This window comes from Bombina bombina, chromosome 7 (genome assembly GCF_027579735.1).
Source record: "Bombina bombina isolate aBomBom1 chromosome 7, aBomBom1.pri, whole genome shotgun sequence".
Lineage (NCBI taxonomy): Eukaryota > Metazoa > Chordata > Amphibia > Anura > Bombinatoridae > Bombina > Bombina bombina.
The window spans coordinates 18452993-18480270 of NC_069505.1; the positions used below are offsets into that span (position 1 = coordinate 18452993).

The 27278-nt window shown below is 38.7% G+C and overlaps 1 protein-coding gene across 1 annotated transcript in view; it reads right to left on the bottom strand.

The window, feature by feature from the left end:
* Window positions 1–27278, bottom strand: part of ACTN3 (actinin alpha 3) — a 175803-nt gene that overhangs the window by 64016 nt on the left and 84509 nt on the right. The window contains exon 2 of the mRNA XM_053719972.1: window positions 22364–22478. Within this exon, the coding sequence (XP_053575947.1) occupies window positions 22364–22478 (115 nt within the window). The remainder of the gene's footprint in view (window positions 1–22363; window positions 22479–27278) is intronic.

Below are 27278 nucleotides of genomic sequence, written 5' to 3' on the forward strand. Positions count from 1 at the left end.
AATGTATATTTATTAGACAGTGTTATTATGTGTGTAACTGTACTGTGTAAGGTATATTTATTAGATAGTGTTATTATGTGTGTAACTGTACTGTGTAATCTATATTTATGAGATAGTGTTATTATGTGTGTAACTGTACTGTGTAATGTATATTTATTAGATAGTGTTATTATGTGTGTAACTGTATTGTGTAATGTATTTTTATTAGATAGTGTTATTATGTGTGTAACTGTACTGTGTATTGTATATTTAATAGACAGTGTTATTATGTGTGTAACTGTACTGTGTAATGTATATTTATTAGACAGTGTTATTATGAGTGTAACTGTACTATGTATTGTATATTTATTAGACAGTGTTATTATGAGTGTAACTGTACTATGTATTGTATATTTATTAGACAGTGTTATTATGAGTGTAACTGTACTGTGTAATGTATATTTATTAGACAGTGTTATTATGTGTGTAACTGTATTGTGTAATGTATTTTTATTAGATAGTGTTATTATGAGTGTAACTGTACTATGTAATGTATATTTATTAGACAGTGTTATTATGAGTGTAACTGTACTATGTATTGTATATTTATTAGACAGTGTTATTATGAGTGTAACTGTACTGTGTAATGTATATTTATTAGACAGTGTTATTATGTGTGTAACTGTATTGTGTAATGTATTTTTATTAGATAGTGTTATTATGAGTGTAACTGTACTATGTAATGTATATTTATTAGACAGTGTTATTATGAGTGTAACTGTACTGTGTATTGTATATTTATTAGATGGTGTTAATATGTGTGTAACTATACTGTGGAAGGTATATTTATTAGACATTGTTATTATGTGTGTAACTGTACTGAGTAATGTATATTTATTAGACAGTGTTATTATGTGTGTAACTGTACTGTGTAATGTATATTTATTAGACAGTGTTATTATGTGTGTAACTGTACTGTGTAATGTATATTTATTAGGCAGTGTAATTATGAGTGTAACTGTACTGTGTAATGTATTTTTATTAGACTGTGTTGTTATAAGTGTAACTGTACTGTGTAATGTATATTTATTAGACTGTGATATTATGCGTGTGACTGAACTGTGTCATGTATATTTATTAGATAGTGTTATAGTGAGTGTAACTGTACTGTGTAATGTATATTTATTAGACAGTGTTATTATGAGTGTAACTGTACTGTGTAATGTATATTTATTAGGCAGTGTTATTATGAGTGTAACTGTACTGTGTAATGTATATTTATTAGACAGTGTTATTATGAGTGTAACTGTACTATGTAATGTATATTTATTAGACAGTGTTATTATGTGTGTAACTGTACTGTGTAATGTATATTTATTAGACAGTGTTATTATGAATGTAACTGTACAGTGTAATGTATATTTATTAGACAGTGTTATTATGAGTGTAACTGTACTGTGTAATGTATATTTATTAGACAGTGTTATTATGAGTGTAACTGTACTGTGTAATGTATATTTATTAGACAGTGTTATTATGAGTTTAGCTGTACTGTGTAATGTATATGTATTAGACAGTGTTATTATGAGTGTAACTGTACTGTGTAATGTATATTTATTAGACAGTGTTATTATGAGTGTAACTGTACTGTGTATTGTATATTTATTAGATGGTGTTAATATGTGTGTAACTATACTGTGGAAGGTATATTTATTAGACATTGTTATTATGTGTGTAACTGTACTGAGTAATGTATATTTATTAGACAGTGTTATTATGTGTGTAACTGTACTGTGTAATGTATATTTATTAGACAGTGTTATTATGTGTGTAACTGTACTGTGTAATGTATATTTATTAGGCAGTGTAATTATGAGTGTAACTGTACTGTGTAATGTATATTTATTAGACAGTGTTATTATGAGTTTAGCTGTACTGTGTAATGTATATGTATTAGACAGTGTTATTATGAGTGTAACTGTACTGTGTAATGTATATTTATTAGACAGTGTTATTATGAGTGTAACTGTACTGTGTATTGTATATTTATTAGATGGTGTTAATATGTGTGTAACTATACTGTGGAAGGTATATTTATTAGACATTGTTATTATGTGTGTAACTGTACTGAGTAATGTATATTTATTAGACAGTGTTATTAGGTGTGTAACTGTACTGTGTAATGTATATTTATTAGACAGTGTTATTATGTGTGTAACTGTACTGTGTAATGTATATTTATTAGGCAGTGTAATTATGAGTGTAACTGTACTGTGTAATGTATATTTATTAGACAGTGTTATTATGTGTGTAACTATACTGTGTAATGTATATTTATTAGACAGTGTTATTATGTGTGTAACTATACTGTGTAATGTATATTTATTAGACAGTGTTATTATGTGTGTAACTGTACTGTGTAATGTATATTTATTAGACAGTGTCATTATGAGTGTAACTGTACTGTGTAATGTATATTTATTAGATAGTGTTATTATGAGTGTAACTGTACTGTGTAATGTATATTTATTAGACAGTGTTATTATGTGTGTAACTGTACTATGTAATGTATTTTTATTAGATAGTGTTAATATGAGTGTAACTGTACTGTGTAATGTATTTTTATTAGACTGTGTTGTTATAAGTGTAACTGTACTGTGTAATGTATATTTATTAGACTGTGATATTATGCGTGTGACTGAACTGTGTCATGTATATTTATTAGATAGTGTTATAGTGAGTGTAACTGTACTGTGTAATGTATATTTATTAGACAGTGTTATTATGAGTGTAACTGTACTGTGTAATGTATATTTATTAGGCAGTGTTATTATGAGTGTAACTGTACTGTGTAATGTATATTTATTAGACAGTGTTATTATGAGTGTAACTGTACTATGTAATGTATATTTATTAGACAGTGTTATTATGTGTGTAACTGTACTGTGTAATGTATATTTATTAGACAGTGTTATTATGAGTGTAACTGTACTGTGTAATGTATATTTATTAGACAGTGTTATTATGAATGTAACTGTACAGTGTAATGTATATTTATTAGACAGTGTTATTATGAGTGTAACTGTACTGTGTAATGTATATTTATTAGACAGTGTTATTATGAGTGTAACTGTACTGTGTAATGTATATTTATTAGACAGTGTTATTATGAGTTTAGCTGTACTGTGTAATGTATATGTATTAGACAGTGTTATTATGAGTGTAACTGTACTGTGTAATGTATATTTATTAGACAGTGTTATTATGAGTGTAACTGTACTGTGTAATGTATATTTATTAGACAGCGTTATTATGAGTGTAAATATACTGTGTAATGTATCGCCTAGATTCCGAGTTTGGCGTTAGCCTTAAAAAAGCAGCGTTGAGAGGTCCCAACACTGCTTTTTAACGCCCGCTGGTATTACGAGTTAGGCAGGAAAGGGTCTACCGCTCACTTTTCTTCCGCGACTCGAGGCTACCGCAAATCCACTTACGTCAATTGCGTATCCTATCTTTTTAATGGGATTTGCCTCACGCTGGTATTACGAGTCTTGGAAGAAGTGAGCGGTAGACCCTCTCCTGTCAAGACTTCTACCGCATTTAAAAGTCAGTAGTTAAAAGTTTTATGGGCTAACGCCGGAACATAAAACTCATAACTAAAGTGCTAAAAAGTACACTAACACCCATAAACTACCTATTAACCCCTAAACCGAGCCCCCCCACACACACATCACAAACACTATAATAAAATTATTTAACCCCTAATCTGCCGACCGGACATCGCCGCCACTTTAATAAATGCATTAACCCGTAAACCGCCGCACTCCCGCCTCACAAACACTAGTTAAATTTTATTAACCCCTAATCTGCCGTCCCTAACATCGCCGACACCTACTTATATTTATTAACCTCTAATCTGCCACCCCCAACGTCGCTGCTACTATATTAAAGGTATTAACCCCTAAACCTAAGTCTAAACCTAACCCTAACCCCCCCCTAACTTAAATATAATTTAAATTAAACTAAATAAATGTAACATAATTAAATAAATTAATCCTATTTAAAACTAAATACTTACCGATAAAATAAACCCTAGGCTAGCTACAATATAACTAATAGTTACATTGTAGCTAGCTTAGGATTTATATTTATTTTACAGGCAAGTTTGTATTTATTTTAACTAGGTACAATAGTTATTAAATAGTTATTAACTACTTAATAACTACCTAGCTAAAATAAGTACAACATTACCTGTAAAATAAATCCTAACCTAAGTTACAATTACACCTAAAACTACACTATCATTGAACTAATAACCTAAACTATCTACAATTAAATTATATAAATTAAATTACGAAAAAAAACCCCACTAAATTACAGAAAATAAAAAAAGAATTACAAGAATGTTAAACTAATTACACCTAATCTAATCCCCCTAATAAAATAAAAAAGCCCCCCTAAATAATAAAATTTCCCTACCCTATACTAAATTACAAATAGCCCTTAAAAGGGCTTTTTGCAGGGCATTACCCCAAAGTAATCAGCTCTTTTACCTGTAAAAGAAAAATACAATACCCCCCAACATTAAAACCCACCACCCACACACCCCTACTCTAAAACCCACCCAATCCCCCTTAAAAAAAAACTAACACTAACCCCCTGAAGATCACCCTATCTTGAGCCGTTTTCACCCAGCTGGGCACAAGTGGTCCTCCATACGGCAGAAGTCTTCATCCGATCGGTGCAGAAGAGGTCCTCCAGACGGCAGAAGGCTTCATCCGATCGGTGCAGAAGAGGTCCTCCATACGGCAGAAGGCTTCATCCAGGCGGCATCTTCTATCTTAATCCTTCCGGAGTGGAGCGGGTCCATCTTCAATCCAGCCGACGCGGAGCCATCCTCTTCAAACGATGTCCTAACAAAGAATGAAGGTTCCTTTAAATGACAAGCAGCCACAAAAAACAAAGAAAAAAGGCGAGTCGGGCCACAGGTTAAGAATCTAAAACATAACATTTATTGCCATACAAATGGTATAAAAATAACACTTCAGCGTTAAAAACAAAAAGAGCTAGGACAGCAGTGGTCTGACATGTCTTAGCTTCCTGCCTTACTCATAGACCGTGCTGTCACTAGCTCACAGCCCTCTTAAATAAAAAAAATCACACTGACGTGAATATGCAGCTTCAGTTAACTCTTTCAGTTCCGGAATTACATAAAGCGGATCAACAATTTTTTTTATAATAGGTCATATTGTTATGCATATAATTATCTTGTTACAATCATATCGCAAGCAAATACAAAACAGGTTATATACTATGTCAGACACAACCTACTCAGATCATCTTTATCAATCATAAGCAATGAGCTTGACAAAATATTTCAATATTAGAAAATATATGCTCGATTTCGCATCATATAAAACTAGAAGGATCAACCTCCTTGTAAGCTACTTAAGCTAATGACACATATAGCTATCTAATAACCAAACTCATTTATAACCAACATAATATAATGTTTGGACAGGAATGATCATCAGTGTGTCAAACAGATGTCCCACAACAAACTCCCAGGTGTATGTTCTACAAATATATGAAACATATAGTATTAGAGAAAATGAAGAGAGTACCCTCTATGTTTAATTCCTTATTAGACAGCAAGGGAAAATTAATCCCTAAGTAAAAATCTTAGTTCTAATTACTATAACCTACCCTTATTATAACCTACCCTTATAACTAAGGGAGAGAATTTTATTAGTAGAAGTTGTGTTACTTGGGAAACCAAAATTACAATTATAGTATGTATATATATATATATATATATATATATATATATATATATATATATATATATACAAGATATGTATGATCTTATCTTTTCAACTACCAGGTAGTGCAACTATCGCCAGCAGTTAATTAAATCTGTCTGTATGTTCAGACCGTCTGGTATCCTTGTCTTGAGTTTAAAGATCCAGAATGCTTCGCTCATGCAAAGCACTCTGTCTCTGTCACCTCCTCTTTTTGGGACTCTCATCCATTCAATGATCTGCCACGTCATTTCAAGTTTTGCCATGACAGTAGGATTGATAATCTTGCGTGGCAGATCATTGAATGGGTGAGAATCCTAAAAAGAGGAGGTGACAGAGACAGAGTGCTTCGCATGAGCGAAGCATTCTGGATCTTTAAACTCAAGACAAAGATACCAGACGGTCTGAACATACAGACAGATTTAATTAACTGCTGGCGATAGTTGCACTACCTGGTAGTTGAAAAGATAAGATCATACATATCTTGTATATATATATATATATATATATATATATATATATATATATATATATATATATATATATATATATATATATATATACATACTATAATTGTAATTTTGGTTTCCCAAGTAACACAACTTCTACTAATAAAATTCTCTCCCTTAGTTATAAGGGTAGGTTATAATAAGGGTAGGTTATAGTAATTAGAACTAAGATTTTTACTTAGGGATTAATTTTCCCTTGCTGTCTAATAAGGAATTAAACATAGAGGGTACTCTATTCATTTTCTCTAATACTATATGTTTCATATATTTGTAGAACATACACCTGGGAGTTTGTTGTGGGACATCTGTTTGACACACTGATGATCATTCCTGTCCAAACATTATATTATGTTGGTTATAAATGAGTTTGGTTATTAGATAGCTATTTGTGTCATTAGCTTAAGTAGCTTACAAGGAGGTTGATCCTTCTAGTTTTATATGATGCGAAATCGAGCATATATTTTCTAATATTGAAATATTTTGTCAAGCTCATTGCTTATGATCGATAAAGATGATCTGAGTAGGTTGTGTCTGACATAGTATATAACCTGTTTTGTATTTGCTTGCGATATGATTGTAACAAGATAATTATATGCATAACAATATGACCTATTATAAAAAAAATTGTTGATCCGCTTTATGTAATTCCGGAACTGAAAGAGTTAACTGAAGCTGCATATTCACGTCAGTGTGATTTTTTTATTTAAGAGGGCTGTGAGCTAGTGACAGCACGGTCTATGAGTAAGGCAGGAAGCTAAGACATGTCAGACCACTGCTGTCCTAGCTCTTTTTGTTTTTAACGCTGAAGTGTTATTTTTATACCATTTGTATGGCAATAAACGTTATGTTTTAGATTCTTAACCTGTGGCCCTGACTCGCCTTTTTTCTTTGTTTTTTGTGGCTGCTTGTTGATATCGCAGACTTACAGAGGTCTGCAGGTGGTTTGTGGGGAGCGCCGATTTCGGCTGCTGTGTTTGGAGCTGGTTTCATTGGTCACACACGGTTGTGACGAAGAAGCAAGGGGAGGAGATTCTCACAAGGGGGACAGACCCGGACCGGGAAAGTTTGTAAAGCGTTTGCAGAAGACGACCAGAGGATAAAGGTACTGTGTTCCCTCACAGAATATCTGTTTGTACTGTGACATACCCCCTCTGCAGACTTTCTTCTTGTAGTTGGTAATGAACATTGAGCACTATTTGAGCGCTATTATGGGAAATAATTGTTAAGTGGTCCTTTAAATGACGTCATCCAAGATAGCGCTGATCCAATCAGCCAATAGGATTTTTCCTACCTTAATTCCGATTGGCTGATAGAATCCTATCAGCCAATCGGAATTCAAGGGACGCCATCTTGGATGACATCATTTAAAGGAACCTTCATTCTTCATTAGGACATCGTTTGAAGAGGATGGCTCCGCGTCGGCTGGATTGAAGATGGACCCGCTCCGCTCCGGAAGGATGAAGATAGAAGATGCCGCCTGGATGAAGCCTTCTGCCGTCTGGAGGACCTCTTCTGCACCGATCGGATGAAGACTTCTGCCGTATGGAGGACCACTTGTGCCCAGCTGGGTGAAGACGGCTCAAGGTAGGGTGATCTTCAGAAGGTTAGTGTTAGGTTTTTTTAAGGGGGGATTGGGTGGGTTTTAGAGTAGGGGTGTGTGGGTGGTGGGTTTTAATGTTGGGGGGTATTGTATTTTTCTTTTACAGGTAAAAGAGCTGATTACTTTGGGTCAATGCCCCGCAAAAGGCCCTTTTAAGGGCTATTTGTAACAGTATAGGGTAGGGATATTTTATTATTTTGGGGGGCTTTTTTATTTTATTAAGGGGATTAGATTAGGTGTAATTAGTTTAAAATTCTTGTAATTCTTTTAGATTTATTTAAATTATATTTAAATTAGGGGGGTGTTAGGGTTAGATTAATTTAATATAGTTGCGGCGACGTTGGGGGGCAGATTAGGTGTTAATAACTATAATGTAGGTGTCGGCAATGTTGGGGGCGGCAGATTAGGGGTTAATAATATAATGTAGGTGGTGACGATGTCGGGGACGGCAGATTAGGGTTAATAAGTGTAAGATTAGGGGTGTTTAGACTCGCGGTTCATGTTAGGGTGTTAGGTGTAGACATTTTTATTTTATTTTCCCATAGGAAACAATGGGGCTGCGTTAGGAGCTGAAAGCTGCTTTTTTGCAGGTGTTAGGTTTTTTTCACCCAGTTCAGCCCCTTTGTTTCCTATGGGAAATCTTGCACGAGCACGTTTAGCCAGGTTACCGCTACCGTAAGCAACACTGGTATTGAGGTGAGATGTGGAGCTAAATTTTGCTCTACGCTCACCTTTTTGCGGCTAACGACAGGTTTAAAAAAATCCCGTAATACCAGCGTTGGCTTAAGGGAGCGGTGGGAAAAAAAGGAGCGTTAGACCCGCAAGCCTTACTGACAAAAACTTGTAATCTAGCCATAAATTTGTTAGATAGTGTTATTATGAGTGTAGCTGTACTGTGTAAGGTATATTTATTAGACAGTGTTATTATGAGAGTAACTGTACTGTGTAATGTATATTTATTAGATAGTGTTATTATGGGAGTAACTGTACTGTGTAATGTATATTTATTAGACAGTGTTATTATGAGTGTAACTGTACTGTGTAATGTATATTTATTAGACGGTGATATTATGAGTGTAACTGTACTGTGTAATGTATATTTATTAGATAGTGTTATTATAAGTGTAACTGTACTGTGTAATGTAAATTTATTAGACAGTGTTATTATGTGTGTAACTGTACTGTGTAATGTATATTTATTAGACACTGTTAATATGAGTGTAACTGTACTGTGTCATGTATATTTATTAGTGTTATATGTGTAACTGTACTGTGTAAGGTATATTTATTAGATAGTGTTATTATAAGTGTAACTATACTGTGTAATGTATATTTATTAGATAGTGTTAATATGAGTGTAACTGTACTGTGTAATGTATATTTATTAGACAGCGATATTATGAGTGTAACTGTACTGTGTAATGTATATTTATTAGACAGTGATATTATGAGTGTAACTGTATTGTGTAATGTTTATGTATTAGACAGTGTTAATATGAGTGTAACTGTACTGTGTAATGTATATTTATTAGATGGTGATATTATGAGTGTAACTGTATTGTGTAATGTATATTTATTAGACGGTGATATTATGAGTGTAACTGTATTGTGTAATGTATATTTATTAGACCAGTGGTTCTCAACCCAAGTGACCTCAAGACCCAGTAAAGTTTAGCCGGACATGTCCAGGGCCAAGTAGTTATTTATATATATATATATATACATACACACACACTGCTTTCACGGCCCGGTTGTTGAGTATATTTATTAGACAGTGTTATTATGTGTGTAACTGTACTATGTAATGTATTTTTATTAGATAGTGTTAATATGAGTGTAACTGTACTGTGTAATGTATATTTATTAGATAGTGTTATTATGTGTGTAACTGTACTGTGTAATGTATATTTATTAGACAGTGTTAGTATGTGTGTAACTGTACTGTGTAATGTATATTTATTAGATAGTGTTATTATGTGTGTAACTGTATGTGTAATGTATATTTATTAGACAGTGTTATTATAAGTGTAACTGTACTGTGTAATGTATATTTATTAGATAGTGCTAATATGTGTGTAACTGTACTATGTAATGTATATTTATTAGATAGTGTTATTATGTGTGTAACTGTACTATGTAATGTATATTTATTAGATAGTGTTATTATGTGTGTAACAGTACTATGTAATGTATATTTATTAGATAGTGTTATTATGTGTGTAACTGTACTATGTAATGTATATTTATTAGATAGTGTTAATCTGAGTGTAACTGTACTGTGTAATGTATATTTATTAGACAGTGTTAATATGAGTGTAACTGTACAGTGTAATGTATATTTATTAGACAGTATTAATATGAGTGTAACTGTACTGTGTAATGTATATTTATTAGACAGTGTTATTATGTGTGTAACTGTACTGTGTAATGTATATTTATTAGATAGTGTTATGTGTGTAACTGTACTGGGTAATGTATATTTATTAGACAGTGTTATTATAAGTGTAACTGTACTGTGTAATGTATATTTATTAGATAGTGTTATTAAGAGTGTAACTGTACTATGTAATGTATATTTATTAGACAGTGTTAATATGAGTGTAACTGTATTGTGTAATGTATATTTATTAGACAGTGTTAATATGAGTGTAACTGTACTGTGTAATGTATATTTATTAGACAGTGTTAATATGAGTGTAACTGTACAGTGTAATGTATATTTATTAGACAGTATTAATATGAGTGTAACTGTACTGGGTAATGTATATTTATTAGACAGTGTTATTAAGAGTGTAACTGTATTGTGTAATGTATATTTATTACACAGTGTTAATATGAGTGTAACTGTACTGTGTAATGTATATTTATTAGATAGTGTTATTATGTGTGTAACTGTACTATGTAATGTATATTTATTAGATAGTGTTATTATGTGTGTAACTGTACTATGTAATGTATATTTATTAGATAGTGTTAATATGAGTGTAACTGTACTGTGTAATGTATATTTATTAGACAGTGTTAATATGAGTGTAACTGTACAGTGTAATGTATATTTATTAGACAGTATTAATATGAGTGTAACTGTACTGGGTAATGTATATTTATTAGACAGTGTTATTAAGAGTGTAACTGTATTGTGTAATGTATATTTATTAGACAGTGTTAATATGAGTGTAACTGTACTGTGTAATGTATATTTATTAGACAGTGTTATTATAAGTGTAACTGTACTGTGTAATGTATATTTATTAGACAGTTTTAATGAGTGTAACTGTACTGTGTAATGTATATTTATTAGACAGTGTTAATATGAGTTTAACTGTACTGTGTAATATATATTTATTAGACAGTTTTAATATGAGTGTAACTGTACTGTGTAATCTATATTTATTAGACAGTGTTAATATGAGTGTAACTGTACTGTGTAATGTATATTTATTAGACAGTGTTATTATAAGTGTAACTGTACTGTGTAATGTATATTTATTAGATAGTGTTATTATGTGTGTAACTGTACTGTGTAATGTATATTTATTAGACAGTGTTATTATAAGTGTAACTGTACTGTGTAATGTATTTTTCATGTTTTGTGACACTATGTTTTAACCAAAGCTCTGAAGTTGCGGTAATCATTCTAGCATAAATCACGACTGCGCTCAAGTGATTGGGGCATATCTATCAAGCTCCGTATGGAGCTAGAAGCCCTGTGTTTCTGGCGAGCCTTCAGGCTCGCCAGAAACACCAGTTATGAAGCAGCGGTCTAAAGACCGCTGCTCCATAACGTGTGCGCCTGCTCTGAGGAGGCGGACAGAGATTGCCGCAATTCAACCCAATCAAATACGATCGGGTTGATTGACACCCCCCTGCTAGCGGCTGATTGGCCGCAAATCTGCAGGGGGCGGCGTTGCACCAGCAGTTCACAAGAGCTGCTGGTGCAATGCTGAATGCGGAGAGCGTATTATTATGATTGTAGCTGTACTGTGTAATGTATATTCATTAGACAGTGTTATTATGAGTGTAACTGTACTGTGTAATGTATATTTGTTAGATGGTGTTATTATGTGTGTAACTATACTGTGTAATGTATATTTATTAGATAGTGTTATTATGTGTGTAACTATACTGTGTAATGTATATTTATTAGACAGTGTTATTATGTGTGTAACTATACTGTGTAATGTATATTTATTAGATAGTGTTATTATGTGTGTAACTATACTGTGTAATGTATATTTATTAGACAGTGTTATTATGTGTGTAACTATACTGTGTAATGTATATTTATTAGACAGTGTTATTATGTGTGTAACTGTACTGTGTAATGTATATTTATTAGATAGTGTTCTTATGTGTGTAACTATACTGTGTAATGTATATTTATTAGACAGTGTTATTATGTGTGTAACTATACTGTGTAATGTATATTTATTAGATAGTGTTATTATGTGTGTAACTATACTGTGTAATGTATATTTATTAGATAGTGTTATTATGTGTGTAACTATACTGTGTAATGTATATTTATTAGATAGTGTTATTATGTGTGTAACTATACTGTGTAATGTATATTTATTAGACAGTGTTATTATGTGTGTAACTATACTGTGTAATGTATATTTATTAGATGGTGTTATGTGTGTAACTGTACTGTGTAATGTATATTTATTAGATAGTGTTATTATGTGTGTAACTGTACTGTGTAATGTATATTTATTAGATAGTGTTAATATGAGTGTAACTGTACTGTGTAATGTATATTTATTAGACAGTGTTAATATGAGTGTAACTGTACTGTGTAATGTATATTCATTAGACAGTGTTATTATGAGTGTAACTGTACTGTGTAATGTATATTTGTTAGATAGTGTTATTATGAGTGTAACTGTACTGTGTAATATATATTTATTAGACAGTGTTATTATGAGTGTAACTGTACTGTGTAATGTATATTTATTAGACAGTGTTATTATGTGAGTAACTGTACTGTGTAATGTATATTTACTAGACGGTGATATTATGAGTGTAACTGTATTGTATATTTATTAGACAGTGATATTATGAGTGCAACTGTATTGTGTATTGTATATTTATTAGATGGTGATATTATGAGTGTAACTGTATTGTGTAATGTATATTTATTAGACCGTGTTAATATGAGTAACTGTAATGTATTTTTATTAGACAGTGTTATTATGTGTGTAACTGTACTGTGTAATGTATTTTTATTAGACAGTGTTATTATGTGTGTAACTGTACTGTGTAATGTATATTTATTAGATGGTGTTATTATATGTGTAACTGTACTGTGTAATGTATTTATTAGACAGTGATAATATGAGTGTAACTGTTCTGTGTAATGTATTTTATTAGACAGTGTTATTATGTGTGTAACTGTACTGTGTAATGTATATTTTGCAGACAGTGTTATTATGTGTGTGACTGTACTTTGCAAAGTATAATTATTAGACAGTGTTATTATGTGTGTAACTGTACTATGTAATGTATATTTATTAGATAGTGTTAATATGAGTGTAACTGTATTGTGTAATGTATATTTATTAGACAGTGTTAATATGAGTGTATATACATTACACAGTAGAGTTACACTCATAATAACACCATCTAATAAATATACATTACACAGTACAGTTACACTAATTTTAACACTATCTAATAAATATACATTACACAGTACAGTTACACACACAATAACACTATCTAATAAATATACATTACAAGTAGTTACACACATAATAACACTGTCTAATAAATATACATTACACAGTACAGTTACACTCATAATAATACTGTCTAATAAATATACATTACACAGTACAGTTACACTCATAATAACACCATCTAATAAATATATATCATATTAACACTGTCTAATAAAAATACATTAAACAGTACAGTTACACTCATAATAAAACTGTCTAATAAAACAAAATTTATACTTACCTGATACATTTATTTCTCTTGTGGTCTATCCAGTCCACGGGTTCATCCATTACTTGTGGGATATTCTCCTTCCCAACAGGAAGCTGCAAGAGGACACCCACAGCAGAGCTGTCTATATAGCTCCTCCCCTAACTGCCACCCCCAGTCATTCGACCGAAGACAAGCAAGAAAAAAGGAGAAACTATAGACTGCAGTGGTGACTGTAGTTAAAAATAAAAAACACCTGCCTAAAAATGACAGGGCGGGCCGTGGACTGGATACACCACAAGAGAAATAAATTTATCAGGTAAGCATAAATTTTGTTTTCTCTTGTAAAGGTGTATCCAGTCCACAGGTTCATCCATTACTTGTGGGATACCAATACCAAAGCTTTAGGACACGGATGAAGGGAGGGACAAGGCAGGCCCTTAAACGGAAGGCACCACTGCCTGTAAGACCTTTCTCCCAAAAATAGCCTCCGAAGAAGCAAAAGTATCGAATTTGTAGAATTTAGAAAAGGTATGAAGCGAAGACCAAGTCGCCGCCTTACAAATCTGTTCAACAGAGGCCTCATTTTTAAAAGCCCATGTGGAAGCTACCGCTCTAGTGGAATGAGCTGTAATTCTTTCAGGAGTCTGCTGGCCAGCAGTCTCATAAGCTAAGCGTATTATACTTCTTAGCCAAAAAGATAGAGAAGTTGCCGAAGCCTTTTGGCCTCTCCTCTGTCCAGAGTGGACAACAAACAAAGCAGATGTTTGACGAAAATCCTTCGTAGCTTGTAAATAAAACTTTAAAGCACGAACCACATCAAGATTGTGTAAAAGACGTTCCTTCTTTGAGGAAGGATTAGGACATAATGAAGGAACAACAATCTCCTGATTGATGTTCTTATTAGATACTACCTTAGGAAGAAACCCAGGTTTCGTACGCAAAACTACCTTATCTGCATGGAAAATCAGATAAGGGGAATCACACTGTAAAGCAGATAACTCCGAAACTCTTCGAGCCGAGGAGATAGCTTCTAGAAACAGAACTTTCAAAGATAAAAGTTTAATATCTATGGAATGCAGAGGTTCAAACGGAACCCCTTGAAGAACCTTAAGAACTAAATTTAAACTCCATGGCGGAGCAACAGGTTTAAACACAGGCTTAATTCTAATCAAAGCCTGACAAAACGCCTGAACGTCTGGAACCTCAGACAGACGTTTGTGCAAAAGAATAGACAGAGCAGAGATCTGTCCCTTTAAGGAACTAGCAGACAATCCTTTCTCCAATCCCTCCTGGAGAAAAGATAATATTCTAGGAATCCTGACTTTACTCCATGAGTAACCCTTGGATTCACACCAATGAAGATATTTACACCATATCTTATGATAGATTTTCCTAGTGACAGGCTTTCGAGCCTGAATTAAGGTATCAATGACCGACTCGGAAAAACCACGCTTTGATAGAATCAAGCGTTCAATCTCCAAGCAGTCAGACGCAGAGAAATTAGATTTGGATGTTTGAAAGGACCTTGAAGTAGAAGGTCCTGTCTCAGCGACAGAGTCCATGGTGGAAAGGATGACATGTCCACCAGATCTGCATACCAAGTCCTGCGTGGCCATCAAAATCACCAAAGCTCTCTCCTGCTTGATCTTGGCAATCAGACGAGGGAGCAGAGGAAACGGTGGAAACACATAAGCCAGGCTGAAGGACCAGGGCGCTGCTAGAGCATCTATCAGCGCTGCCTTGGGATCCCTGGACCTGGACCCGTAGCAAGGAAGCTTGGCGTTCTGATGAGACGCCATGAGATCCAGTTCAGGTTTGCCCCATAGATGAATCAACTGGGCAAATACCTCCGGATGGAGTTCCCACTCCCCCGGATGAAAAGTCTGCCGACTTAAAAAATCCGCCTCCCAGTTCTCTACTCCTGGTATATGGATAGCTGAGGGATGGCAAGAGTGAACCTCTGCCCATAGAATTATCTTTGAAACCTCCAACATCGCCAGGGGGCTCTTTATACCCCCCTGATGGTTGATATAGGCTACAGTCGTGATGTTGTCCGACTGAAATCTGATGAACCTGACCGCAGCTAGCTGAGGCCAAGCCTGAAGAGCATTGAATATCGCTCTTAGTTCCAGAATGTTTATTGGAAGGAGGGCTTCCTCCTGAGTCCACGAACCCTGAGCCTTCAGGGAGTTCCAGACTGCGCCCCAGCCCAGAAGGCTGGCATCTGTCGTCACTATAGTCCATTCTGGCCTGCGGAAGCTCATTCCCCTGGACAGATGGACCCGAGATAGCCACCAGAGAAGAAAATCTCTGGTCTCTTGATCCAGATTTAGCAGAGGGGACAAATCTGTGCAATCCCCATTCCACTGATTGAGCATGCAAAGTTGCAGTGGTCTGAGATGTAGGTGGGCAAACGGAACTATGTCCATTGCCGCTACCATTAAGCCGATTACTTCCATACACTGAGCCACTGACGGCTGAGAAGTGGAATAAAGAGCACGGCAGGAAGTTAGAAGCTTTGACAACCTGACCTCTGTCAGAAAAATCTTCATTTCTACTGAATCTATCAGAGTTCCTAGGAAGGAAACTCTTGTGAGAGGGGAGAGAGAACTCTTTTCTTCATTCACCTTCCACCCGTGAGACCTTAGAAAGGCCAGAACAATGTCCGTATAGGACTTGGCGATTTGAAAAGTCGACGCCTGTATCAGAATGTCGTCTAGGTAAGGGCCACCGCTATGCCCCATGGCCTTAGAACCGCCAGTAGGGACCCTAGAACCTTCGTAAAGATTCTTGGTGCCGTGGCTAACCCGAAGGGAAGAGCCACAAACTGGTAATGCCTGTCTAGGAAGGCAAACCTGAGAAACCGATGATGATCTCTATGTATCGGAATGTGGAGATAGGCATCCTTTAAGTCCACGGTAGTCATATATTGACCCTCCTGTATCAAAAGTAGGATGGTTCGAATAGTCTCCATCTTGAAGGATGGGACCCTGAGAAATTTGTTTAGGATCTTGAGATCCAAGATTGGTCTGAAAGTTCCCTCTTTTTTGGGAACTATAAACAGATTTGAATAGAATCCTTGCCCCTGTTCCTCCCTTGGAACTGGGTGGATCACTCCCATTACCAGAAGGTCTTGAACACAACGTAAGAATGCCTCTCTCTTTATCTGGTTTGCAGATAATTGTGAGAGATGAAATCTCCCTTTTGGAGATGAGGCTTTGAAATCCAGAAGATATCCCTGGGAAACAATCTCCAGAGCCCAGGGATCCTGGGCGAAGAGAGAAAGTCTGCCCCCCACTAGATCCGGTCCCGGATCGGGGGCTACTCCTTCATGCTGTCTTAGAGGCAGCAGCAGGTTTTTTGGCCTGCTTTCCCTTGCTCCAATCCTGGTTAGGTCTCCAGACTGGCTTGGACTAGGCAGAATTTCCTTCTTGTTTTGTAGTAGAGGAAGTTGAAGCTGCACCACTCTTGAAGTTCCGAAAGGAACGAAAATTAGTCTGTTTGGTCCTTAATTTGTTGGACCTATCCTGGGGAAGGGCGTGGCCTTTCCAGTAATATCAGAAATGATCTCCTTCAGTCCAGGCCCGAATAGGGTCTGCCCCTTGAAGGGAATGTTGAGAAGCTTAGACTTTGAAGTAACGTCAGCTGACCAGGATTTAAGCCATAGCACCCTACGCGCCTGAATGGCAAAACCTGAATTTTTAGCCGTTAGCTTAGTTAAATGAAACACGGCGTCAGAAATAAATGAATTGGCTAACTTAAGACCTTTAAGCCTGTCTAGGATATCATCCAACGGGATCTCCACCTGAAGAGCCTCTTCAAGAGACTCGAACCAGAAAGCCGCTGCAGCAGTGACTGGGGCAATGCATTCAAGAGGCTGGAGAATAAAACCTTGTTGTATAAAGATTTTCTTAAGGAAACCCTCTAATTTTTTATCCATTGGATCTAGGAAAGCACAACTGCCCTCGACGGGGATAGTTGTACGTTTAGCTAGGGTAGATACTGCTCCCTCCACCTTAGGGACCGTCTGCCACGAATCCCGTGTAGCGGCATCTATGGGAAACATCCTTTTAAACGCAGGAGGGGGAGAGAACGGTACACCTGGTCTATCCCATTCCTTCGTAATAATTTCTGAAAACCTCTTAGGGATTGGAAAAACATCAGTGTAAACAGGCACTGCAAAGTATTTGTCCATTTTACACAATTTCTCTGGGACTACAATGGTGTCACAGTCGTCCAGAGTTGCTAAAACCTCCTTGATCAACAAGCGGAGGTGTTCAAGCTTAAATTTAAATGCTGTCATTTCAGAGTCAGACTGGAGTAACGCCTTCCCTGAATCAGAAATGTCACCCACAGATAGAAGCTCTCCTGCTTCGGCTTCTGTACATTGTGATGGTATATCAGACATAGCTACTAAAGCGTCAGAAAGCTCTGTATTTATTGTAGCCCCAGAGCTGTCTCGTTTTCCTTGTAACCCTGGCAGTTTGGACAATACCTCTGTGAGGGTATGATTCATAACTGCCGCCATGTCTTGTAAGGTAAACGCATTGGACGCGCCAGATGTACTTGGCGTCACTTGCGCGGGAGATATAGGTTCTGACACATTGGGAGAGCTAGGTGGTTTAACCTCCCTTTTGTCAGTCTGAGAAACCTCTGGTGATAAATCCTTAAAACCCATAATATGGTCTTTATAACTTATAGAAAGGCCAGTGCATCTGGCACACATTCTAAGAGGGGGTTCCACAATGGCTTCTAAACATAATGAACAAGGAGTTTCCTCTATGTCAGACATGTTTAACAGACTAGTAATGAGACCAGCAAGCTTGGAAAACACTTTAATAAATGTGAAAAAGCAATGAAATAAAAACGGTACTGTGCCTTTAAGAGAAAAAAACTACCTCATAAACTGCAAAACAGTGATAAAAAGTAGTAAACTCTACAAAATGTTTACAGTGTGTATAAGAGACTAAAGCAGCATTGCACCCACTTGCAAATGGATGATTAACCCCTTAGGCCCCAAAACAGATTCGAAAAACGGAAAAACCGTTAAAAAACAGTCAAACACACTGCCACAGCTCTGCTGTGGCCCTACCTGCCCTTAAAAACGCCCTTATAGTGGTCCTAGATGCCAGAGGACTCCTTTAGGGAAGCTGTATGTCTCAGTCTGAAGATTAACTGCGCATAAGGTGCGCGAAAATAGGCCCCTCCCACCATGCACTGAAAGTCAGGGGGCCTTTTTTAGGAGTGATCTAACAAGTCATGTGGAAAACTAGGCCCCAAAATAAAGATTTATCACACTCAGAGAAAAAAAAAATGTTTTTACTCTAAAACATGAAAACGTTTTTACAATAAGTAATATGAGTATTAACATGAATATTACCCTTTTTGCAAGCATGATCCCAGTTGCTGTTAAATCACTGTATCAGGCTTACCTCAGATATACCAGGCACTGTCAGCATTTTCTAGACCTTATCATCTCTCTAGAAAAAAATATACTGAACATACCTCAAAGCAGGCAATCTGCAGACCGTCCCCCCAACTGAAGTTTTCTTTCCATACTCTTCAGTTATGTGTGAGTACAGCAATGGACCTTAGTTACAAACCGCTAAGATCATCAAACCTCCAGGCAGAATTCTTCTTCCAATTTCTGCCTGAGAGTAAAAACAATACAACGCCAGTACCGTTTAAAAATAACAAACTTTTGATTGAAGGTAAAAAACTACACTAATTCACCACATCTCTCTTGATACTTCCTTTCTTGTCGAGAGCTGCAAGAGAATGACTGGGGGTGGCAGTTAGGGGAGGAGCTATATAGACAGCTCTGCTGTGGGTGTCCTCTTGCAGCTTCCTGTTGGGAAGGAGAATATCCCACAAGTAATGGATGAACCCGTGGACTGGATACACCTTTACAAGAGAAAAATACATTACACAGTACAGTTACACTCATAATAACACTGCCTAATAAAATGCATTATACAGTGCAGTTATACTCATATTAACACTGTCTAATAAAAATACATTTCACAGTACAGTTACACTCATAATAACACTAATAAAAATACATTGCATAGTACAGTTACACTCCTATTCACACTGTCTAATAAATATACATTACACATTACAGTTACTCATATTAACACTGACTAATAAAAATACATTTCACAGTACAGTTACACTCATATTAACACTATCTAATAAAAATACATTACACAGTACAGTTGCACTCATAATAACACTGTGTTATAAAAATACATTACACAGTACAGTTACACTCATATAAACATTGTCTAATAAAAATACATTACACAGTACAGTTACACTCAAAATAACACTGTCTAATAAAAATACATTACACAGTACAGTTACACTCATACTAACACTGTCTAATAAATATACATTACACATTACAGTTACTCATATTAACACTGACAAATAAAAATACATTGCACAGTACAGTTACACTCATATTAACACTATCTAATAAAAATACATTACACAGTACAGTTGCACTCATAATAACACTGTCTAATAAAAATACATTACACAGTACAGTTACACTCATATAAACATTGTCTAATAAAATACATTACACAGTATAGTTACACTCATCTTAATACTGTCTAATAAAAATACATTACACAGTACAGTTACACTCATAACACTGTGTAATAAAATACATACACAGTACAGTTATACTCATAATAACACTGTCCAATAAAATATATTACACAGTACAGTTACACTCATAATAACGCTGTCTAATAAAAATACATTAAACAGTACAGTTGCACTCATAATAACACTAATAATAATACATTACACAGTACAGTTACACTCATATTAACACTATCTAATAAAAATACATTACACAGTACAGTTACACTCATAATAACACTGTCTAATAAAAATACATTACACAGTACAGTTACACTCATAATACCACTATCTAATAAAAATGCATTACACAGTACAGTTACACTCATAATAACACTGTGTAATAAAAATACATTACACAGTACAGTTACACTCATAATAACACTGTCTAATAAAAATACATTACATAGTACAGTTACACTCATAACACTGTCTAATAAAAATACATTACACAGTACAGTTACACTCATAACACTGTCTAATAAAAATACATTAAACAATACAGTTACACTCATAACACTGTCTAATAAAAATACAGTATTACGTACAGTTACACTCATAATAACACTCTATAATAATATACATTTCACAGCACAGTTATACACATAATAACACTGTCTAATAAAAACACATTACACAGTGTGGAGCTTACCTACCTGTCTGTATCTATACTACATGCATACAGAAGCTTACCTACCTGTCTGTATCTATACTACATGCATACAGAAGCTTGCCTACCTGTCTGTATCTATACTACATGCATACAGAAGCATACTTACCTGTCTGTATCTATACTACATGCATACAGAAGCTTACCTACCTGTCTGTATCTATACTACATGCATACAGAAGCGTACTTACCTGTCTGTATCTATACTACATGCATACAGAAGCTTACCTACCTGTCTGTATCTATACTGCATGCATACAGAAGCTTACCTACCTGTCTGTATCTATACTACATGCATACAGAAGCTTACCTACCTGTCTGTATCTATACTGCATGCATACAGAAGCTTACCTACCTGTCTGTATCTATACTACATGCATACAGAAGCTTACCTACCTGCCTGTATCTATACTGAATGCTTACAGAAGCTTACTTACCTATCTGTATTTATATTACATGCATACAGAAGCTTACCTACCTGTCTGTATCTATAGTACATGCATACAGAAGCTTACCTACCTGTCTGTATCTATACTACATGTATACAGAGCCTTACCTACCTGTCTGTATCTATACTACAAGCATACAGAAGCTTACCTACTTGTCTGTATCTATACTACATGCGTAAAGAAGCTTACCTACCTGTCTGTATCTATAGTACATTCATACAGAAGCTTACCTACCTGTCTGTATCTATACTACATGCATACAGAAGCTTACCTACCTGTCTGTATCTATACTACATGCATACAGAAGCTTACCTACCTGTCTGTATCTATACTACATGCATACAGAAGCTTACCTACCTGTCTGTATCTATACTACATGCATACAGAGCCTTACCTACCTGTCTGTATCTATACTACATGCATACGGAGCCTTACCTACCTGTCTGTATCTATACTACATGCATACAGAAGCTTACCTACCTGTCTGTATCTATACTACATGCATACAGAAGCTTACCTACCTGTCTGTATCTATACTACATGCATACAGAAGTGTACCTACCTGTCTGTATCTATACTACATGCATACAGAAGCTTACCTACCTGTCTGTATCTATACTACATGCATACAGAAGTGTACCTACCTGTCTGTATCTATACTACATGCATACAGAAGCGTACCTACCTGTCTGTATCTATACTACATGCATACAGAAGCTTACCTACCTGTCTGTATCTATACTACATGCATACAGAAGCTTACCTACCAGAGATAACCTCAAGAAGAAGCATAAGTTTCAGTCCATTTCTGAAGTCTTCCTCTATGTTCTCTATCTGTGTGCCGGCTTTCCTTAGGTGAGAGTTACACCAGGCTGTGAAGGTCTGTACAGAAAGAATCAACAGTTAGATTGTACGAGTCATGTCACCTGTGTATTATGGGGGAGGTGAGAGGTACGTGCCCTGGTGTCTGTGTATTAGGGGGAAGTAAGAGGTACGTGCCCTGGTGTCTGTGTATTAGGAGAGGTGAGAGGTACGTGCCCTGGTGTCTGTGTATTAGGAGAGGTGAGAGGTACGTGCCCTGGTGTCTGTGTATTAGGGGAGGTGAGAGGTACGTGCCCTGGTGTCTGTGTATTAGAGGGAGGTGAGAGGTACGTGCCCTGGTGTCTGTGTATTAGAGGGAGGTGAGAGGTACGTGCCCTGGTGTCTGTGTATTAGGAGAGGTGAGAGGTACGTGCCCTGGTGTCTGTGTATTAGGAGGAGGTGATAGGTACGTGCCCTGGTGTCTGTGTATTAGGAGAGGTGAGAAGTACGTGCCCTGGTGTCTGTGTATTAGGAGAGGTGAGAGGTACGTGCCCTGGTGTCTGTGTATTAGGAGAGGTGAGAGGTACGTGCCCTGGTGTCTGTGTATTAGGAGAGGTGAGAGGTACGTGCCCTGGTGTCTGTGTATTAGGGGGAGGTGAGAGGTACTTGCCCTGGTGTCTGTGTATTAGGGGGAGGTGAAAGGTACGTGACCTGGTGTTTGTGTATTAGGGGGAGGTGAGAGGTACGTGCCCTGGTGTCTGTGTATTAGGGGAGGTGAGAGGTACGTGCCCTGGTGTCTGTGTATTAGAGGGAGGTGAGAGGTACGTGCCCTGGTGTCTGTGTATTAGAGGGAGGTGAGAGGTACGTGCCCTGGTGTCTGTGTATTAGAGGGAGGTGAGAGGTACGTGCCCTGGTGTCTGTGTATTAGGAGTAGGTGAGAGGTACGTGCCCTGGTGTCTGTGTATTAGGAGAGGTGAGAGGTACGTGCCCTGGTGTCTGTGTATTAGGGGAGGTGAGAGGTACGTGCCCAAGTGTCTGTGTATTAGGAGAGGTGAGAGGTACGTGCCCAAGTGTCTGTGTATTAGGAGAGGTGAGAGGTACGTGCTCTGGTGTCTGTGTATTAGGAGAGGTGAGAGGTACGTGCCCTGGTGTCTGTGTATTAGGAGAGGTGAGAGGTACGTGCCCTGGTGTCTGTGTATTAGGAGAGGTGAGAGGTACGTGCCCTGGTGTCTGTGTATTAGGGGAGGTGAGAGGTACGTGCCCTGGTGTCTGTGTATTAGAGGGAGGTGAGAGGTACGTGCCCTGGTGTCTGTGTATTAGAGGGAGGTGAGAGGTACGTGCCCTGGTGTCTGTGTATTAGGAGAGGTGAGAGGTACGTGCCCTGGTGTCTGTGTATTAGGAGAGGTGAGAGGTACGTGCCCTGGTGTCTGTGTATTAGGAGAGGTGAGAGGTACGTGCCCTGGTGTCTGTGTATTAGGGGAGGTGAGAGGTACGTGCCCTGGTGTCTGTGTATTAGAGGGAGGTGAGAGGTACGTGCCCTGGTGTCTGTGTATTAGGGGGAGGTGAGAGGTACGTGCCCTGGTGTCTGTGTATTAGAGGGAGGTGAGAGGTACGTGCCCTGGTGTCTGTGTATTAGGAGTAGGTGAGAGGTACGTGCCCTGGTGTCTGTGTATTAGGAGAGGTGAGAGGTACGTGCCCTGGTGTCTGTGTATTAGGGGAGGTGAGAGGTACGTGCCCAAGTGTCTGTGTATTAGGAGAGGTGAGAGGTACGTGCCCTGGTGTCTGTGTATTAGGGGAGGTGAGAGGTACGTGCCCAAGTGTCTGTGTATTAGGAGAGGTGAGAGGTACGTGCTCTGGTGTCTGTGTATTAGGAGAGGTGAGAGGTACGTGCCCTGGTGTCTGTGTATTAGGTGAGGTGAGAGCTACGAGCCCTGGTGTCTGTGTATTAGGAGAGGTGAGAGGTACGTGCCCTGGTGTCTGTGTATTAGGGGGAGGTGAGAGATACGTGCCCTGGTGTCTGTGTATTAGGGGGAGGTGAGAGCTACGTGCCCAAGTGTCTGTGTATTAGGAGAGGTGAGAGGTACGTGCCCTGGTGTCTGTGTATTAGGGGGAGGTGAGAGGTACGTGCCCTTGTGTCTGTGTATTAGGAGAGGTGAGAGGTACGTGCCCTGGTGTCTGTGTATTAGGAGAGGTGAGAGGTACGTGCCCTGGTGTCTGTGTATTAGGGGGAGGTGAGAGATACGTACCCTGGTGTCTGTGTATTAGGGAGAGGTGAGAGGTACGTGCCCTGGTGTCTGTGTATTAGGGGGAGGTGAGAGCTACGTGCCCAAGTGTCTGTGTATTAGGAGAGGTGAGAGGTACGTGCCCTGGTGTCTGTGTATTAGGGGGAGGTGAGAGGTACGTGCCCTGGTGTCTGTGTATTAGGGGGAGGTGAGAGGTACGAGCCCTGGTGTCTGTGTATTAGGGGGAGGTGAGAGGTACGAGCCCTGGTGTCTGTGTATAAGGAGGAGGTAAGAGGTAAGTGCCCTGGTGTCTGTGTATTAGGCGGAGGTGAGAGGTACGTGCCCTGGTGTCTGTGTATTAGGGGGAGGTGAGAGGTACGTACCCTGGTGTCTGTGTATTAGGGGGAGGTGAGAGGTACGTGCCCTGGTGTCTGTGTATTAGGGGGAGGTGAGAGGTACGTGCCCTGGTGTCTGTGTATTAGGGGGAGGTGAGAGGTACGTGCCCTGGTGTCTGTGTATTAGGGAGAGGTGACAGGTACGTGCCCTGGTGTCTGTGTATTAGGGGGAGGTGAGAGGTACGTGCCCTCGTGTCTGTGTATAAGGGGGAGGTGAGAGGTACGTGCCCTGGTGTCTGTGTATTAGGGGGAGGTGAGAGGTACATGCCCTGGTGTCTGTGTATTAGGGGGAGGTGAGAGGTACGTGCCCTGGTGTCTGTGTATTAGGGGGAGGTGAGAGGTACGTGCCCTGGTGTCTGTGTATTAGGGGGAGGTGAGAGGTACGTGCCCTGGTGTCTGTGTATTAGGGGGAGGTGAGAGGTACGTACCCTGGTGTCTGTGTATTAGGGGGAGGTGAGAGGTACGTGCCCTGGTGTCTGTGTATTAGGGGGAGGTGAGAGGTATGTGCCCTGGTGTCTGTGTATTAGGCGGAGGTGAGAGGTACGTGCCCGGGTGTCTGTGTATTAGGGGGAGGTGAGAGGTACGTACCCTGGTGTCTGTGTATTAGGGGGAGGTGAGAGGTACGTGCCCTGGTGTCTGTGTATTAGGGGGAGGTGAGAGGTAGTACCCTGGTGTCTGTGTATTAGGGGGAGGTGAGAGGTATGTGCCCTGGTGTCTGTGTATAAGGGGGAGGTGAGAGCTACGAGCCCTGGTGTCTGTGTATTAGGGGGAGGTGAGAGGTAGGTGCCCTGGTGTCTGTGTATTAGGGGAGGTGAGAGGTACGTGCCCTGGTGTCTGTGTATTAGGGGAGGTGAGAGCTACGAGCCCTGGTGTCTGTGTATTAGGGGGAGGTGAGAGGTACGTGCCCTGGTGTCTGTGTATTAGGGGAGGTGAGAGCTACGAGCCCTGGTGTCTGTGTATTAGGGGGAGGTGAGAGGTACGTGCCCTGGTGTCTGTGTATTAGGGGGAGGTGAGAGCTACGTGCCCAAGTGTCTGTGTATTAGGAGAGGTGAGAGGTACGTGCCCTGGTGTCTGTGTATTAGGGGGAGGTGAGAGGTACGTGCCCTGGTGTCTGTGTATTAGGGGGAGGTGAGAGGTACGAGCCCTGGTGTCTGTTTATTAGGAGAGGTGAGAGGTACGTGCCCTGGTGTCTGTGTATTAGGAGAGGTGAGAGGTACGTGCCCTTGTGTCTGTGTATTAGGGGAGGTGAGAGGTACGTGCCCAAGTGTCTGTGTATTAGAAGAGGTGAGAGGTACGTGCCCTGGTGTCTGTGTATTAGGGGAGGTGAGAGGTACGTGCCCAAGTGTCTGTGTATTAGGAGAGGTGAGAGGTACGTGCCCTGGTGTCTGTGTATTAGGGAGAGGTGAGAGCTACGTGCCCAAGTGTCTGTGTATTAGGAGAGGTGAGAGGTACGTGCCCTGGTGTCTGTGTATTAGGGGGAGGTGAGAGGTACGTGCCCTGGTGTCTGTGTAATAGGGGGAGGTGAGAGGTACGAGCCCTGGTGTCTGTGTATTAGGAGAGGTGAGAGGTACGTGCCCTGGTGTCTGTGTATTAGGAGAGGTGAGAGGTACGTGCCCTTGTGTCTGTGTATTAGGGGAGGTGAGAGGTACGTGCCCAAGTGTCTGTGTATTAGAAGAGGTGAGAGGTACGTGCCCTGGTGTCTGTGTATTAGGGGAGGTGAGAGCTACGAGCCCTGGTGTCTGTGTATTAGGGGGAGGTGAGAGGTAGGTGCCCTGGTGTCTGTGTATTAGGGGGAGGTGAGAGGTACGTGCCCTGGTGTCTGTGTATTAGGGGAGGTGAGAGGTACGTGCACTGGTGTCTGTGTATTAGGGGAGGTGAGAGCTACGAGCCCTGGTGTCTGTGTATTAGGGGGAGGTGAGAGCTACGTGCCCTGGTGTCTGTGTATAAGGGGGAGGTTAGAGGTAGGTGCCCTGGTGTCTGTGTATTAGGGGGAGGTGAGAGGTAGGTGCCCTGGTGTCTGTGTATTAGGGGGAGGTGAGAGGTACGTGCCCTGGTGTCTGTGTATTAGGGGGAGGTGAGAGGTACGTGCCCTGGTGTCTGTGTATTAGGGGGAGGTGAGAGGTACGTGCCCTGGTGTCTGTTTATTAGGGGGAGGTGAGAGGTAGTACCCTGGTGTCTGTGTATTAGGAGGAGGTGAGAGGTACGTGCCCTGGTGTCTGTGTATTAGGAGAGGTGAGAGGTACGTGCCCTGGTGTCTGTGTATT